We start from the raw sequence: 18,758 nt of genomic DNA on the forward strand, positions 1-18,758 counted from the left end.
TTAATTTAACATGGACACCGTGCATCAATCATATAGCAGGATGTGGACACTGTACTGTATATGTATGTATATAATGTGTTGATGTCTTGTTGTCTTGTTGCAGGGCGTCACTGGGATGGACGGCCACCCAGGACCTAAAGGAAACATCGTAAGTGACCCTAAACCATTAAATAACAACATCACACTCTCTAATCTTTGATGCACCCTCACTCTTTCTGATTCCACGCACACACACACACATACACACATGCCAGTAGTCGATACTTAGCAGATAATGAAGAATAGGCCGGCTGTATTTAGGCCCATTTTGGAGGAGACCGACACACTGCCCAGTTGTATCATTCCAGGTCAATTTCTGGAAGCGCGAGACCATAATGAGAAAATACCTGGCTGGAGCGGCTTGTCTGTTCTGTTGGGAATGATCCAACTAGGTAGAAAGAGAAAGAGAGAGAGAGAGAGAGAGGAAGAGAGAGAGACGGAGGAAGAACAACAGCTTTCCCAGAGTCTTGGACCGGAGCAACATAATTGATTGCCAGTTTTCTGAGAGGGAAGGTGTTTGTGGTTCAGCAGTTTCTTTCATTAGGAGAGTAGATGGGAGATTGTGAGTCTATCCATGTGTGTGTGTGTGTGTGTGTGTGTGTGTGTGTGGCATGATATTGTGCTATTTGCCCAGTAGTTATGGTCTATTTAGGTGTAAGAGGATAATAATGCAGTGATGCGCTCTCAACATATCAGTTTTTAATGCGACATACGGAGCAACAAATCGCTCCTTACCTCCACATGGGATGTTTTATGCAAGTAAATAAAGTCATCAATCTTTGTATGTAGAATGAGATTTCTAAAATTAGCTGTGTTTTTTTTCCCCCTTTTTCCAGGGACCTCAAGGAGAGCCAGGACCTCCCGGACAGCAAGGCAACCCAGGTGCCCAGGTCAGTGATAAACATGTTGTCTGACGTTAGATTTTCCTCTTCATTCATCACCAGAATTTGTTGTGAATGTTTTTTTTCCACTTCCTTCCTTCCTCCCCTCTACACACACAGGGACTTCCAGGCCCCCAGGGAGCCATCGGACCTCCAGGAGAGAAGGTAAGACGACGTCACGTGATCGCCGGCGTCTCCACAGTCAGAAAGAATCCAGCCATCTCAATAAAACGTTAATAAACACCGACTCCGAATCTATGAAAACCGCAGGAAATCCATTTGCATGAGCGTGAAAGCCAAGTTGCTGTCTTATTCACTTCCAAATTCTTATCACAACTGATATGCAGACGCAAACACTCCTCCTCCCCCTCTTCTATCCCCCCAACACAGGATCAAATAGTGCAGACAGATTTTTAATCCTGATACATTTTAATCCAATTTCAGCTAAATCACATTTGCCATCTGATGTGGCGGTTGTTCAGTCTTCTTTTTATTGAACAGCTGGAATTTGAGAACAAATAACGTAGGTATTATGTTTCTACTGAAAGGAAATGTAAGACGGCTGCGATGATGGTATTTGATGAAGCATATAATAGGGTGAAATAGAGGAATAGAGACAAGATCATTTTTTTTTGAAAACTTTGGTTCAAAGAAGTAATCAGTAGCCGACGCTGATTAAAACACAAGACACACCGGATGATTTAATAGATATGAATGATAAAAGTTTCACCATCTTGAGGTCGGTGCATCATTAAATCTTTATCACAAAGCCAGCTGCTTCGCTTTAATGTAGAGAGTCGTCTTAGTGAAAACAGATTAGGAAAAGTTAAGAAAACACACAACTAGCTACATCCTGAAGAAGTGATTGATCTTTTTATTCAACCTACTCATGGTCCCCAGTGGATGAACCCTGTTACTGTAACAATAAATGAATGAACCAGTCAGATGAATGGCCATGACATTTTGTACACACGCCCCCAGTAGTGAACCCTTGATTTTTTCTTTTATTTATTTATTTTATAAGAACAGTTATTGAACTTCAACAGAAAACACACAATGTAGCAAAGATGCTACTTTACATGAAGCTAATATTCAGCACTGTATAATTTATAATATAATATAATGAAATAGAATAGAATAGAATGTTTCAATAATAGGCCTTTAATGAAATTGAATAGAATAGAATGTAAAATAATATAAACTACCGGTATTATAATAGGCTATAATAGGCTATAATATAATATAATATAATCATCCATCATGATAAATGTTATCACACAGTTGTTAGAATGCTACCATGCTAAACTAAGATGGTGAACATGGAAAAGTAACTGTTTAACAGTGCATTTTAATGAATACACAAATGTCAACATCCCAAAGATGCTAGTTTACATAAGTTGCTAATGTTTAGCTCTGTCAATAGTGCAAAAACACTGGTTTTTAAACTTCTGTATTGCTAATTAGCAAATGATAGCATGCTACTACACTAACTAAGGTGGTGAACATGTTAAAATACCTGCTTAACAGGTTTAGACAATGCATGTTATTGATTTTCAGCACAAAGATGCTAGCTAACATAGGCAGCTAATATTTAGCAATTAGTCAATAGGTCATAGTTAGTGCATTAGCTTAGCATTTAGCTTCAAGCTCTGTTTTAGACTCTTTTTTTCTTGCAGACTCTATGGCCCCTGTTACATTTGATTGCCTGGTGTTTGTGTTGTGTGACTTTGTGATGTCTTATTTACCCGAACCACTTGTTTCCTATCTAGGGTCCCTTCGGTAAACCAGGCTTGCCAGGAATGCCAGGAGCAGATGGTCCACCGGTGAGTTCACTTATCCACACATCCTAAGAGAAAAACATGAAAAGTAAAACCAGCCTCCTCCTCCTCCTCCTCTCCCTCCCTCCCTCTCTTTCTCTTTCTGTCTTCTAAAATAAAATAACAAAATGTCATAATTGGCAAAACTGTGAGGAAGAAGGTATTTTTTGTCACAGCAGCTCATCAAATTGTGTTTGAATAGTTCTTTTTAAAAAACCACTTAATGTGCTGACAGCACACAGAGATAATTATTCAGCTTAAAAAACATACGTATGATACACAACACATTAGCACAGTGGAGTGACTCGCCCACACACACACACAGTATGCAAACACAGAGGAAGAGGACACCTGTGCTAATGGCAGCTGTGTCAGATGTGCAGGTGGGACCTCAGAGAGATATTATGAATGAAAAAAAAAACACAAGACTTGAGTGGGGGGGGGGGGGGGGGGGGATAAGGGGGTGCAGGAGAGAAAATATGGAGGATGCATCTTCCATCCACCTCAATATTCTCTTCCTCAATCTCCACGTCCCCCCTTTTGCCCCCTCATATCTTTGTCCTCTCTGGTGTCTGATTCCTTTTCCTTTCCTCTCTCCACATCACTAAAAACCCATCAGAGTATCTGCAGAGCTTCTTTGTCTCATGAGAATGCAATCAATTTCCCTGCAATCTTTTTTCTTTTTCTTTTCTTTCTTTCTTTCTTACTCCGGACATCCATGTCTGTATTAGATGTGTGTCTTCTGCATTGTGTGCAAAAGAAAGTGGAGCCTAGAGAGGCTACAATGTATATAAAGCCTCAGAAATGGCAGCCCTGGCTTTTAGAGCCCAGTAATAGCTCTGTATTACTGTGCATTAAGGATAAAAAAAAAAGCCAAATGAGATTGGACTCTAAAAGCTTCTGATTCCAATTTTCCAGTTTGATTCGTCCTCCCGTAGGTTTTTACAACCCCAACTCTGCAGTTATTGGGGAAATGAGGGGGTGTTGTAGTATTTATGGTGGCAATTATCCTGAAATGAGATGCAATAATATTTCTCTTAATAATTCACAGGGTCACCCCGGAAAGGAGGGGCCTCCGGGAGAGAAAGGACACTTGGTGAGTTTTTTTTAATTTTATTTTCTCACTTTTGGAGCAATTGGCAATTCTTCTAAGTTCCTGTTTCCTCCTTTCGTCCTAGTTCAGACAAATATGCATAAAACATTTTCCATTAATGTACTTTAGATAGCACTGCGGGTGCTTCTGTGTATTGTAGTTGTGTGTGTATATGTGTGTGTGCGTATACTGTATGTGTGTGTGTGTGTTACAAACCCTCTTACCAAACATCTCTCGCTCCAGGGCCCCGCTGGCCCTCAAGGACCCATCGGTTATCCCGGGCCCCGAGGCGTGAAGGTGAGTTGATCATCATCCGCTTTGAAAAATGCATGTGTATTATTATATCTCCTGGTGCTTTGCAATTAACAGCTGTTATAGGCTAATAGTTTCTCAGAAGTTCTTTAAAATAAAAATAGTTCTGTTGTAATTCCCAAGGTTTGTGAAACCAACCAAGTGTGATCTATTTTAGTTTTTAGTTTTTGGATAAAAGTTAACAAATTAAAAGTGCAAAGTTTCCTGCTGAATTAGTTTTTACTTCAAAGAGGAGTAACAGAAGCAGAGGCCATCGAACCAAAGACATAAAATCGTTTCTTGGTGATGCAAAGAGACAAAGACTGGAGAGTCAACTTTTCAGATCTTGCATCATTTACATGGCGGCCCACGGTGCCGAGGTTAGTCAGAGGGGCTGAAATACGCTCAGGGCTCAGGGCTCAGGGCTCCAGGCAGCTCTCGTTAAAACGTGACAAAAGAAATCCCATCAGATGAAGAGGGGTGAGACTGATCCCATCGTTACAGCTTACACACTGAGAGAGTGAGAGAGTGGGGGGGAGAGGGGGTCACTTGAAGATAGTCAGATGAGTCAAACAAAACTCATTAACCCCCAGAAATTGAGCTTAGTATCGATGCAAGGCTTGCACCTGTTCGACAAAACATTCAATAAGTTTGGTCTATTTGTGACAGAGACGAGCTGTAAACTGCATCTGAAAGGCGAGTTAATTCCCTCCCAGGAAACATGGAAGGTTCCCTGACTCATATGATGTAAACTAGGCCAGTGGTTCCCAGCCTATATGTAAAACCATACCGGTACATCCCTTACTCACTATGTGTTGGGGATTCTCAAAAAAGTGTGACATTTTCTCTCTTTTCTCATTTTACACTTATATTGTATTGTATTTTTAATAATAATTCTCCTTCATCTTCGTTCTTTTGAACTCAAATTAAACATAAAAATACATAAAAATCAACCAGCCTTTGTTCTATGAAACTTCTATGAAACAACAGTTGCAGTAAATAACGTTCAGCTCCCCTGAGTCCGCAGCAACAGGAACTGAGCCATTCATCAATGTTTGGCGCTGCCTTGGCAGCAGGTGTCTTCACAGAGTTGTGCCACAGGTTTTTATTGTCTCCCGAGGGGGAAACTAGTTGTAGCGCACAAGTACCATTTTAGTAATGAGCTTATGAAATGAGCAGGAATATTTACTTATCATCTTGAGAATAGACTAATAAATCACTGTACTAGGCTACTTCCCTTACAGAAAAACCACACGAACTTAACATGTGATTCACATTTGATTTGGGAAACATGTGGTTTTGTCCCAATTTTATGTGAATCACATGTGAATTCCCATGTGAACCCATTTTACATGTGTAAAACATGTTACCACATGTGGAAAATGGGTTCAAATGGGAATTCACATACAATTTGGCCAAAACCACATGTTTCCCATGTGCAAATAACATGATTCCCATGTGCAATTTTTTTCACATGTGAATCATATGTGGTTTTTCTGTAAGGGTTGATACTGACTGAAACAATAAGGTCAGAAAAGGCAAAAATACCGAACCAATTCCAGGCTTTATGGGCTAAATGCATAAAATGATATCAATCAGCAACACCAGATTACTCTATAGTGGTGTACTTTGGTGAATATCCTCCCGTCACAGTGGGACTTAATCCTCCATCCATCCAGTTCACACTCACCCACCTCCTCCTCCTCCTCCTTCTCCTCCTCCTGCTGCTGCTCCATGTAACTCCTGTCTGTTCTTGCATCACAGGGAGCTGACGGAGTGCGCGGCCTTAAAGGACACAAGGGTGAAAAGGTAAGATCCGATTTGATCAGATTGACTCGGCCTCGGCCTCAACTCTGCCTGGTTTGGTTGTGAATGTGCAGGAAAAAAAAGAAAATAATAAGATGAGACTTTGAACTTGGAGAGGAATTGGATTATTTGTATGAATTATACTGAACATTAGCAGTGATGATGATGAGCCTAGCGGAGGTCTTGCGTGAAATGTTTCATGCTAATGATGCTCTCAATGAAAAAAACTCTTGTGAAAACTCATCTGAATTTTTTGCTGCCACAAAAAAAAAAAAGGCAAAAAAGAAACACACACACACAATCAAGAGTTTCTATGGCAACAAGGAGATCTTGCCAAGACTTCATATCTCTCTGTGTGTGTGTGTGAGAGTGTGTGTGTGAATGAATACAACACAAATGATTTCACCATCTGTATTATCCAATTCTTCTCCTTCATTACATCCTCACCTCTCTTTGTTCTTCCTGCCAGGGAGAAGACGGCTTCCCCGGCTTCAAGGGAGATATGGGAATCAAGGGCGACAGGGTGAGTCTATATTATATTATATTACATTATACTTTATCACCTGGATGTGTCGATCAATTAATATCTGATCAGTTAATACAAACACAAACAAATCAAGATGGCCCGAAACTCCTGGATTGTTTTTAAGTTGACCTTTTACGCGAAACTAAATCAAAGCACGAACCACGTACGTCGGCCCCCCCTGTGACCCCCCTCCCCCGTGCCTCTGTGACCGTTACTGTGGGATTGTGGGTAATGAGCAAACATAAGGTGTTGTTCCTGTTGCCAGCTGTTGGTTCAAATGTGTTTACGTGAGCGGTTTCCAATTCCTTTTCCCACCCCCAACCCCCCCACCCACCCACCTCTCTCTCTGCGGCGTCACTCCGTCAGTCAGTCAGTCTTGAGCCGCATCGGGGACTTACAACTGTCAAGTGCAGAAGAGGAAAACCTCCTTTTACAGCGAGAAAACATAAACTTGCACCAGTGCTGCTGATACTTCAAACATCAAACCGCACCAACCTCGATTCCTGACCCGGCTCTGTGCAGAAATCAATGGCACTTTAAACCCTCTCTAACCCCATCGAGGGACACGGGGGGGTTGTGAGGGTGGTGGGGAGGGGGCTCAGGCCTGTTTTCCTCTGGAGATGCAGCACATCCAGATGAAAGCAAAAGATTTGAGGAGGCCCGCTGCTCTGGAGGAGACGCACACGGACTAGAATATAAATGACTCATTTTTCAGCATGCCTATGAAAAAAAAAAAAGCTTGTGTGTGTGTGTGAGTGAGTCAATTTAAAGTGTTTTCTTTGATGAGCTTGCGAGCGCGAGTCAAGTACAGTTTGCCTGATGCCGTTTTATGTGCGCTATGAGGATCGGAGCGTGCACACATCATCATCACGCTCTGGTGCAAACTCTGCACAAGCCTCTGTAACTAGATGGGCCGACCTTTCACACGCCGCTGCAGCGACCGGTTGTCACAGCCAGTTTGTACTCTATCATTTAGTGTAGTGTGAGTCCTGCTTGAAGGAGAGCAACACTTATAGAGTAGAGTGGAGCTCCATAATAAGATCGCTAACCGCAGCCTGACTTGATTGTTTAAACAACTTTACACAAACAGCAGCTTTAAAACCTGAATTAGAGAGAACAGATGAAAACTTAGCTCCACATGCAACATCAATGAATAAAGGATGAACTACTGTAATAGTGCGTGAAACATCTTTATTATTTCATGGGAAGACATGACAGTCCTCCATGTATGGACTCCCAGGAGCTGAGCAGTGACTCCTCTGCAGACTCCAAACACCGCCGAACGTGCACGAGGGTGAATGTGTGATGTGACGAGGTTCACGCTGTTCCTCCGACTCCCAGCCGGGGGCAGTAACGGGCCGGAAAAAAAGAAGAAAAAAAAAAAAAACTAAAGCGAGTGAACAATCCAGGCTTTAATGTAATGCAAAGATATATTATTATTTTAATAAACACGGTTGTAAAACAGAAAACTGCACTTTGTAGATTACAGGACCATAAATCTGAATCCATATTTGTTCCAGTGCGCAGCCTTTAATTATATTTATTTACTGTATGTGTCTTCCAGGGAGAGCTCGGACCATCAGGACCCAGAGGAGAGGACGGTCCAGAGGGGCCCAAGGGTCGCTCAGGTCTCCCAGGAGATTCCGGTCCTCTCGGTCCAAACGGAGAGAAGGTAAACGTTGAAACAGTTTTTTTTTTTTTTGCCTTTTCTAGATTTGACTCTGATGGATTTTTGAACAGGATGAAAACGGGAGTTGTTATTTCGTAGCATCACTCGTGTTTTGATCTGGGATGATGGCTCAGCAGGGCTTAACGAGGAAAATTGTTTTTCCGATCGTCCTGCCTTTCACTGCCGCTGCTGCTGAAGCAACAAGGACCATAAAAATGGATTCAGTCCTTAACATTTTATTATTGTGGAAATTGAACACAGAGTAAATCTGATGCAGACGATACTTAACATAATGCGTTTATTCCTTCTAAACGTTCACTCAGAGGTTAAAAAGTTGTGCAGATGTCGTTGCACATGAAAACCCACAGTGCACCTGTTTATCACATACAGTACAGTAGATGTTGCATTATAGATGTAAACTCTGCCGCTGTGTCTGGATCACACGTGAGATAAGAGCTGAGTCATTTTCACAGGCAGCATGTCGACAGTCAGACACCGAGCCGGCTCGCTGCTCAGCAGGTGCATCTGCATATTTTAATGTAGTTCTTTACCACTGGAGGAGAGGGTCTATTGGTACAGCATCACAGATTACAGATTAGTTTGATGTTTTCATTGCATCTTAAAGGTGTTCAGAAAAGAAAATTAATTTTGAGCCCACTATGGGTCTTAAAATTAGTGTAATAACTCATCTATCAGACGATGTAGCCCAAATTTTGTGCAAAACTCTATTTTTGAGTAAATCCGCGGTGACAGTGGGGTCGTTTTTTTCGCATTGGATAATGCAGGCACACTAATTATGCGTCAGCCTGCTCACAATTCATCAGCCACTGATATTGGATCCATCGTCTGTCAATCAAACGTCTGAGAAAAACAAGGAGACTCGTCCACCGACACAAACTGTCCCTCCGTCCCTACTCTTGCTGCAGTCCATCATTTAGCCTCGCTAGCTAAGTTAGCAAGCTATAACGTAGCAAGCCTACTAGCTAACAGTTAGCTACGTTAGCTAAACACACTCGCACACAAATATATACACCTAAATACACACCGAGCTCGGTCCCGCCCCAAACATTGAATATCCCGCCCGCTCGATAACAACCAATCAAATTAGTTTTCCTTACTCGTGCGGCAACTCGTGGAAACTCGTGTAAGGAGGCGCGACAAACAGGACAAACGGCCATTTCTGAACACCTTTAAGGCAAAATATGTTGTATTTAACGAATAAATCAGAAAACTTTACGCAGTAGTTTGGGCACTGAACCCAAAATAGAGCAGATTTTACACACAAAGTTGAGTTCAGTCATCAGAGAACCACTCAGCCACAGTCTGAGTTTGTGAAGTCTGAAAAACAACTCAGTGGAGCTCTGCAGTGTGAGAGAGTTTGACTTTCTACCAACTGTAGAAAAAGTCCAGAGTATCTGACTTTGCTGAATCGATTGTGACCGTTGTGTGTTTTTTGATGTGTGTCTAATGAGTTCCCCTCCCTCCCTCCTTCTTTTTTCTTTTCCTTTAAAAGCGGCTATCATTTGCTGCAGTGGCCTTTCATGAACCTATAAGATATTAAATGTGATTTTTTCTTTTCTTTTTCTCATTTTCAGGGTAAACTGGGAGTTCCTGGTCTGCCCGGATACCCAGGAAGACAAGGACCAAAGGTAACCACGCTCATATGTCTGAACCATATTCTCATTAAGCCGGTGATTTCTTTATATAATTAACTTGACTTGAAAATGGACACAGAGTCGCCGCATTAATACTGTACATGCTCCTGTGCAGATTTGAAAGAGAATAAAAAATCTGCAGGTTTGCATGTGGAGGCAGCTCCTCTGAACATTTTGATGTGTTCGTCCTTTATCCGTAGCCACAGTTCTGACAACCGGACATGCTTGAAGCTGCCTGATCAAAGAGCCACGGATTTAAATATGCCTTTTGGCAACAATAACCACACTGCTGTTATTTACACTGCACCCAGTGTCCTGTTGCGTTTAATAAGCCAGGGGAATAAACAAGGGATGTAATATTTAAGGTTTCTCTCTCTCTCTCTCGCTGTCAAATGATTAATTACTGCCTTTCTCTCGCTCACACAGGGATCTCAGGGTTTCCAAGGCTTCCCTGGCGCCAACGGAGAGAAAGGAACTCGGGTACGTCAGATAGACTTCTTATTAATCTCCTCATTCCTACAAAGGCTGGATCAATAGAGGCTCTGGAGACGAGGGCTCCTGTCCAGGCTCCAGATATATCAACCAACAGGATGCACGGCTCTGATCTACAGACTTTCTAATTCTCTCCCTTCTTACCCACTAACTCCAGTGCAAACTACCCCGAAAAACCTTGTTTATCACGTTGTTCAACTTGAACAATGTTTCATTTGTTCTTGTTTTTGTTTTTTGAGGCCATTAGCTTTGGCTACAAGACTAATGGTTTGTCACCATGAGTTGGGACAACGCACACAGAGATTTTCATCTTTGCAAAACATTTGTGAAGTTTATGAGAGCGAGAGCCGGCAGACAGGAGGAGATAATAGCGGCATTTACATAGTTTCACTGCACTTGTTTGAAACGTAAAAAGCCCACACTAAAAGATGTAATTGTTTCCCTCATTAAAGATGCATGCATCCGCCGTAATTGCAAATATTTCTTTAAAGTCGTTAGCAGTGTGTGCATTTGTTGTTTTATCGGCCGAGCTGCTAACGGATGTAATGTGATGTAAAGCCGTGACGAATACAGATGGTAGTTTGTTTTGCAGCAGGTGATTCCTAATTAACGATAAAAGATGATCTCCAGGTCGCTAAAGGGCCCCGATTCTCGTTGAAATCTGCTCGCAAATGTTTGGTGTCTGCTGGCATTAGAGTCCTCCGTCCAGAGGATGCAGCCTCTTTAATGATGCCAGGGCCACTCCTTTGATCATTGTGTGTGTGTGTGTGCGTGTGTGTGTGTGTGTTGGTCGTGTCCACAGGGAACAGCAGGGAAGTCAGGCCCACGCGGACAGAGAGGACCGACGGTGAGTCTTACTCAGCACTTACTCCTGCTTAGATACAGATGGCAAACTTGGCACCTGAGTGGAAGTGGAGGTTTCATCCTGTTTAAAAGGGGGCGGAGCCAAACAGAGAGAGAGACATGATTACACTCTTTTTTTTTCTCTTTTTTTTATATCATACACACCCATACACATACACAAACACACTCTCACATGCATACATACACTGACATTTGTACTACAATACTCAGAATAATAATATAATGATGCTAATATTGATATGAAAAAACGATGAATAATTAAAAGTAATAATAATAATCAATCCAATCCAATCCACTTTATTTGCATAGCACATTTTAGAAACAACAAGGTTACCAAAGTGCTGCACAACAGATACAAAACAGTAAAATAAAGAAAGAAAGTTAAAGTTAAAATACAGTAAAGTAAAAGCATATAAAAGCAATAAGATCAGATAAAACACTGAGAAATATAAAAATACAGGATCATAATAAAAAAAGATTAAGTAATATAAAATAATGAATATTAAGGAAACGAAACAATCTAATCTTTCATTTTTTTCTTCTCAAGGGGCCTCGAGGAGAGAGAGGGCCGAGGGGACCAACAGGAAAAAATGGACCAAAGGTGCGTTAATGATTTATTTATTATCTACGTCACTCTCATTATATTTTATTCTCATCTTAAATCCCATTGTCTAACTCCTGCTTCTCTCTCTCTCTTTCTCCAGGGTAACTCAGGGAACGACGGCCCACCAGGACCTCCCGGTGAGCGGGTACGTACCGTCTTTGCTCAGGTGTGATCGCAGGTTATCGGCCTCAGTGAGAGAACGACTGATCACGGACCAGCTTCTCTCTCTTGTCTGTTTCAGGGTCTTCCAGGACCTCAGGGACCAACCGGCTTCCCAGGACCAAAGGGCCCACCTGTAAGTCCCAAACATCCCATCATGCCCTGTGCACTGCAAAAACTCAAAATGTTACCAAGAATATTTGTCTTATTTCTAGTCAAAACAATCTAATTCTACTTAAAATACTGTAAGACTCACATTAAGAAGACACACAAGAATCACATTAAGACGTAGCTCGTTTTTAGACACTTTTTACGTCTTTCAAGCATATTTTCACTTGAAATAAGTAGAAAAAATCTTGATAGTGGAGCAAGTTTTTCTTTTTTCTACTTATTTCAATTGAAAATTTGTTTGAAACAAGTGAAAACGATCTAAAAACAAGTTAATTTTTTGGTGATGAGTCTTATTTTAGGTTAGTTTTGATTAAAATTTAGACATTTTGACAAGAAATAAGACAAATATTCTTGGAAAGATGAGTTTTTGCAGTGTACTCTTCTATAATCATGTAAAAAACTATATTATTTCTTTACAGTGTGCTACCAATGCTGCATATTCACAGACACTCATCGTGCTTTTTGTTTTTTTTCCACTAGGGACCTGCAGGGAAGGACGGACTGCCTGGACATCCTGGACAGAGAGGAGAGACTGTGAGTGAGCTGCTCTGATTATTCACCTCTGTATTCGTCTTCCCCCAAAATAAGATGTCGACTAATCACTTCATTTCCTTTTTTTTTTTATTCATCAGGGTTTCCAAGGCAAGACCGGCCCCCCTGGCCCCCCAGGTGTGGTTGGACCTCAGGTGAGCTCCGATCATCATTTCTATTGAAAAGTTTCACGAAGAAGAAGATCTCACCTCACCTGTAATTCCACAGGTGTTCATGTTTATACGGGCGACTCTTCTTCATCCATTATGTATAACCGCTGAGCAGACCTCTGCTGATGCCAGCTGAGAGCGTTGCTGATGATAATGGAGCTGTATGTGGCCTTAATGACTGGTAGCCCGCCCACGCAGCAAATGTTCAGCTCCTCCACGCCGGCGTTTTTTTTGTGTGGTGATAGCGGGAGGAGGAATCGTAACATCTTCTGTGGATTTGAATTGCTGATTCTGCTCACACTCTCTTCCTCTTCCTTCTGCCACCTCCTCCTCCTCATGATGATGATGTTGTTGTTTTTTAATGTTTTATTATAGGGATCAACAGGTGAGACTGGACCAATGGGAGACCGCGGCCACCCCGGACCCCCTGGCCCACCTGGTGAGCAGGGTCTACCTGGAGCTGCAGGCAAAGAAGGAGCCAAGGTGATGACATGACAGCCTTTATTTTACTTACTTTATTTGTTTATTTAGTCAGGATAGTGCATATTAATGGACAGTGAGTGCATAAGTACTCACTGTAAATACACCGGATTTAGCACTACTGCTAAATTACATCCCTAGTCCCCAAACAATACAAGAATTAAAGCAGATATCAGCTTCACGGCCGTTTCGGCTAATGCTGCGTTCAAGGCAGGCTTTTGAAACCGTAAGTTACAGCTTCAAGTCACAACTACGACTTGGTAGCGTTCCAGGTAACCCGTAGCTCGTGTTTTTACCATCCTGTTGTCTGTGAAAGTTCCCTATAACGGCCACTCGTAACTTCCGACCCGTGAACTCGTACCAGATCGAACTGGTATGACTTCACAGGAAGGAAAAACACAAAGTACGAGTTTCTTTGAACGCACCATGAGTTAGCAGCCCCCGCCCTTGTCAGGCATCAATTGGTCCTCGTGCTACGTCACCACATTCACGCGCATCCCTTGGCTGCACACACAGCCCTTCATGCCGTTCTCTCTCCTCATTGGATAACACTTGTATCCCACAAGGAAAATTTTCTCCTCGGGTTACAGCAGAGCAGAGTGACGGAGAGACTCGTGTTTAGGCTGAAATACTTCATGTAAGTGATTGCTGACGGAAAATAGGACTATTTAGGACTTATATTAACAAAAACATTCCACTGATATCTGCTTTAACATAAAAAGTCCATAAAGACAGAGGACCGATAGATGACAAAATAAGTACATTTACATAATTGCAGGAGGATTGGACATGATTCATTGAATTATGAAAAAACAAACAATTACACATGCTCGGACTAGATATGGTTACTTTCACCAGACTGAGCATGCTTACATGATTGCACCCTGACTACATTGTTGCACACGTACCGGCCATAAGACATTCACACATAGTAACTACAGTATACCTCCATTATTGCACACGTACCGGCCTCACTTTTCTCAACTTTATCCATTCACACATGCACACACACACACCTGTCTGAGTGTGTCTAACATCTGTCTGTGACCTTCAGGGCGACCCCGGTCCCGCCGGCCCAGCAGGTAAGGACGGACCCCCTGGACCAAGAGGTTTCCCCGGAGATCGAGGTCTTCCCGGCCCCGTGGTGAGTGCTGCCTTCTGCTCCTCTCCAACTTAATATCTCTCACAGCGTGCTGATGGCTGATGGCGGCGGCGGCGGCGGTGGTGGTTCTGTTTCTGTTGCATAATAGTTCTGGGCTGTTAAATCTCAGTATAAGACGACGGTGAACCTCAAGAATGAGACATGATATCAGATCCCTGTGTGGGCTTCAGTACAGGAACACTGTGCTCCAGGGTGTTTATATATTTTTTTTCTCACTTGACAAAGTCATGTCCTGGTTGTTATGCAATCCACACTTATTTGTTGGCAAAACAGCTTTTCATTTAACTTTATACGGTGGCTGAAATGATGCGATACACCTGTTCCTCTGCAGTGGAAACGATACAGGGTTCCTATGCAGTATGGAAAGTATAGAAAAGTATGGAATTTGATTTTATACTGTAAAAGTATGGAAAATGAAAACTATTGTATGGAAATGTATTTATCTTAACACCTATCTGGGTTTGGTCTTACAGTATCTGACGTTATTTAGGTTCATTATTGTGCTGCACTTAGCTACAATCTCCTGGAAATTATTTGGTGACATAATGGCATACACATTCAGAAATAATGATTAATTGCATGATTTATTTACATGATACACATCTAATTACTCAAATGTCACAAATTATTTGATTTTTTTTACCACGAAGTCTGGAAAAAGGATGGGATTTTGAAATTTCAGATGTGTAGGAACCCTAGCTGCTCTCAGCGTCCACTTCAGGGACCGTAGGAGGTTTTTTTTCCCCCTCGTCTCACGCTGAGCCTGAGTCGGTCCAGTCCAGCAGTGTGAGATGTGCGGATGTGTTCCTCTCCTCTGATAAATGTGTTTGTTTTCTGACGCCGTTGTTGTTTTCTGTTTTGTTCCGCAGGGGGCTCACGGCCTGAAAGGGAATGAAGGTCCTCACGGCCCCAACGGCCCCGCTGTGAGTACAATACAACACAATACAACACAGTACAATACAACCCACTGCAGCGCATCCTCTCTCTGCCTCTCTATCTCTCTCTCTCTCACCTTCCACATTACGTCTCCGTCTGTGGGAATCGTCTCAATAGTAAAGTTCCCACCCTCATTTGTTCCGGGCTCTTACACAACATAATGATATTCGGTTTTGCTTCTTACATAACGGAGGTCTGACCTATTTGGTGCGAGTGTCTGACATTGTGTTTCAGTGAGAACCTTTTATTGTATTTATTGATAAGCTCTTTGCTGTAGGGTTCTCCTGGTGAGCGTGGCCCCGCCGGCCCGGCCGGACCCACTGGTCTCCCCGGACGTCCTGGCCCCCAGGGACCCCCAGGCCCCTCTGGAGAGAAAGGTGGACCGGTAAGACGTTAATCGAGATTATTTGATTTGATTTTTTTTTTTTTTTGCAATGAAATTTTTATTTTTTTGTTTGTTTGTTTGTACTGTTTATTTCAAATATGAAAATAATAAAATAAAAGGCTTCCCGATTTGCTACTGAACAAATTCTTGTCTAACATAATGTAGAAATGAGCATTGAGGAAGCAAAAAATTGACATATTCGAAAAGGAGTGAGAAGAAGCATAGCTTGTTAGCTCTCACCCCTTTGTCTAAATAAAAATAATATATACTACATGCATATCAACACATATACACATACATATATATATACGCATACATATTACATTACATACATACATATTACATTACATAACATACATCTTAGGACAACCCTCGAAAACGAGAGGATTCCTCTCAAGGGGTTTATCCTATTAGATAAAATTTCTGAATAAATATACATACTTATACACATCGGCTTATCTGACTCATCACCATCATTTACATTAAGTCCAACAGAAATATTTCAGGGGATACAATATTATTAGGATGGATTCTCAAAGAAAGACATAAGAACAAATATTGTCATGGGAAAGAACACAGTGAAAGTATTGACGATAATAAGAATAAATTAATAAAATAATTTGATTTGATATATAACAAAAAGGTGAATATGATGTGTCTGACAACGCTGTGTTGCTGCTGGTGTTGCTACAGGGAGAGAAAGGACCTCAAGGCCCAGCCGGTAGAGACGGTATTCAGGGACCAGTGGGTCTGCCAGGACCCGGAGGACCCCCCGGACCACCCGGAGAGGACGGAGACAAGGTGGGTTTGTTGTTCTTTTCTTTTTGCAGGTAAAAAAGAGGGATTTGCATCACAAAACACACACTTAGAAAGACACTAAAACCTTTTACCGCTGAGATCTGAGCAGGGTTTCGTCTCTCTCACTGTGACCTTAAACGCTCAGAGGAGAATTTGTCAGACAGAGTTTGCATCGATTAGCAGATCTTTAAAACACAAACCTGCCTCGTTGCCGCTTTGTACCCTCCTGTTCAAACAGACAGAAGAGGAGGAAGAGGAGGGGTGGGGGTTGAGGGGGGCGCTCAGTGGCAGCGACAGGATGTGAGAAAGTGACCCTTTGATATTCAGAGGCGTTGAGTATCTCCACATCCCCTCTGAAAACATTTGCAGGGAGATCATCTGTGGAGATACTCGGAGGATAATCTCTCCTCCTTTGAAGACGCCTCGGTTCTTAACTGGCCTTACACACACACACACACACACACACACACACACACACACTGGTCCCTCTGGTTTCTTTTAGAGACGGACACAGAGAACACAGAGGGTATTTGCCATGTAGATAAAACGGATCCCACAAGCTAATGTTTACACACATTCACACACTTTCTCATTATGAGTCCTGTTCCTCCGGGGACGAATCCAAGGCCTCGAATCCCCTTTTTTTCTCTTTTTTTTTAATTTAAGAGACTTAATGCTGCAGCCTCACAAAGAGCATTATCTGACTGAAAGGCAAACGCCGTTGGCTTTTTTGCTAAGTTATTAACCAGCGTTTTTCCTGCAAACAGCCACAGCGTGCAGCCGCAGCCGGCTTTGAAATAATAGTGAAAGGTTCGTCAGTGTGGTGCAAACAGGTTGAGATGGGACTAATTATCTCTTCTGTTGTTGGCTGCGAGTAGCACCAAGTGACTCAAACCAATCATGATGGGAGCTATATTTGTCACCACTTGTTAGAAGAAGGAGTGATGTAATTGTAAAACACACACAGACACACACATATACATACCAAGAGAGATAGACAGACAGGCTTTTAAAAAAGGCAGAGTATCAATGAGAGTCAGTTTCTGATGCGTCATGTTTGAGTGCTTCAGAAAATCCCTTTTGTCATGTTTGATCTCCCTCTCTCTTGTGCGTTACTTTTGAGTTGTAAGATTATATATTTGTTATATATATTTCTGAATTGTGTTGTTTTTTTTCCTCTTCCTCAGGGAGAGCTGGGAGAGCCCGGACAGAAAGGAAGCAAGGGCGACAAAGGAGAACACGTAAGTCGCTGTTTTTATTCTATTTACAGCATCATCAAATCTTAAAACTCCCCCAAAAAGTCATTGTCTATCCATCATGAAGTTTATTTATTTAACAACTTTTGTGGTTGCGTCTCCTTTTCAGGGTCCACCTGGTCCCACTGGGCCTCAAGGACCCGTCGGAGCACCTGGTCTTGCTGTGAGTGTCCACCTTGGGTCGTGTGTTCAGATTCATTCAGTGTCTCATTAACTAGTGTATCTGTACAATGTGTGTGTTTTACTTTTAACAACTGGACGTGTGTCTGTGTTTTTGTGTGTGTGTGCAGGGTGTGGATGGAGAGCCCGGTCCCAGAGGTCAGCAGGGTCTGTTCGGTCAGAAGGGAGACGAAGGATCGAGAGGATTCCCCGGACCCCCGGGTCCAGTCGGGCTGCAGGTACGATGCCGACGAAGAACACAGTGCCAGAGTCGTCAGATGGTAGTCAGAGTTTGTGTGATTAGATAATAATAATAATATCTTTCTCTCTCTTTCCTCTCAGGGCTTACCTGGTCCACCCGGTGAGAAAGGTGAAACTGGAGACGTTGGTCAGATGGTGAGAGTTTCTCCACACACACACACACACACACACTGATTGTTATCGTTACTGTACTTGATCACAACCGCTGGAACGTCGAGTTTTAAAATGAAACTGAGAGAATCTGTGTTTCGTCGTGATATAATGTTGCAATAGCCTATACTGTGAAACTAGGAAATCATGTTAAGTTGATCTCATGTTAGCATGTTAAAACATCTGCGTTGAACAACTTGGTACATTTTATTCTTCAGGTTACTTCATGTGCAAAAACTCAAAATCTTACCAAGAATATTTGTCTTATTTCTAGTCAAAACAAATCTCATTCTACTTAAAATAAGACTCATCACATTAAAAAGCAGCTTGTTTTGACACTTTTTACTTCTTTCAAGCATATTTTCACTTGAAATAAATAGAAAAATCTGATAGTGGGGCAAGT

General features: G+C 42.1%; 1 protein-coding gene across 1 annotated transcript in view; it reads left to right on the plus strand.

Annotated features, from left to right (window-relative positions):
• The window catches only part of LOC310994918 (uncharacterized protein), a 45,215-nt gene that overhangs the window by 8,403 nt on the left and 18,054 nt on the right, over positions 1-18,758 (plus strand). The window contains exons 15-40 of the mRNA XM_083983823.1: positions 104-148; positions 876-929; positions 1,041-1,085; positions 2,690-2,743; positions 3,789-3,833; positions 4,074-4,127; positions 5,886-5,930; positions 6,397-6,450; positions 8,018-8,125; positions 9,718-9,771; positions 10,204-10,257; positions 11,072-11,116; positions 11,681-11,734; positions 11,838-11,882; positions 11,979-12,032; positions 12,548-12,601; positions 12,700-12,753; positions 13,144-13,251; positions 14,303-14,392; positions 15,280-15,333; positions 15,624-15,731; positions 16,425-16,532; positions 17,717-17,770; positions 17,895-17,948; positions 18,076-18,183; positions 18,287-18,340. Coding sequence (XP_083839949.1) covers positions 104-148; positions 876-929; positions 1,041-1,085; positions 2,690-2,743; positions 3,789-3,833; positions 4,074-4,127; positions 5,886-5,930; positions 6,397-6,450; positions 8,018-8,125; positions 9,718-9,771; positions 10,204-10,257; positions 11,072-11,116; positions 11,681-11,734; positions 11,838-11,882; positions 11,979-12,032; positions 12,548-12,601; positions 12,700-12,753; positions 13,144-13,251; positions 14,303-14,392; positions 15,280-15,333; positions 15,624-15,731; positions 16,425-16,532; positions 17,717-17,770; positions 17,895-17,948; positions 18,076-18,183; positions 18,287-18,340 — 1,656 coding nt within the window. The remainder of the gene's footprint in view (positions 1-103; positions 149-875; positions 930-1,040; positions 1,086-2,689; positions 2,744-3,788; positions 3,834-4,073; positions 4,128-5,885; positions 5,931-6,396; positions 6,451-8,017; positions 8,126-9,717; positions 9,772-10,203; positions 10,258-11,071; positions 11,117-11,680; positions 11,735-11,837; positions 11,883-11,978; positions 12,033-12,547; positions 12,602-12,699; positions 12,754-13,143; positions 13,252-14,302; positions 14,393-15,279; positions 15,334-15,623; positions 15,732-16,424; positions 16,533-17,716; positions 17,771-17,894; positions 17,949-18,075; positions 18,184-18,286; positions 18,341-18,758) is intronic.

Source organism: Trachurus trachurus (assembly GCF_905171665.1).
Source record: "Trachurus trachurus genome assembly, chromosome: 12".
Classification (NCBI taxonomy): domain Eukaryota; kingdom Metazoa; phylum Chordata; class Actinopteri; order Carangiformes; family Carangidae; genus Trachurus; species Trachurus trachurus.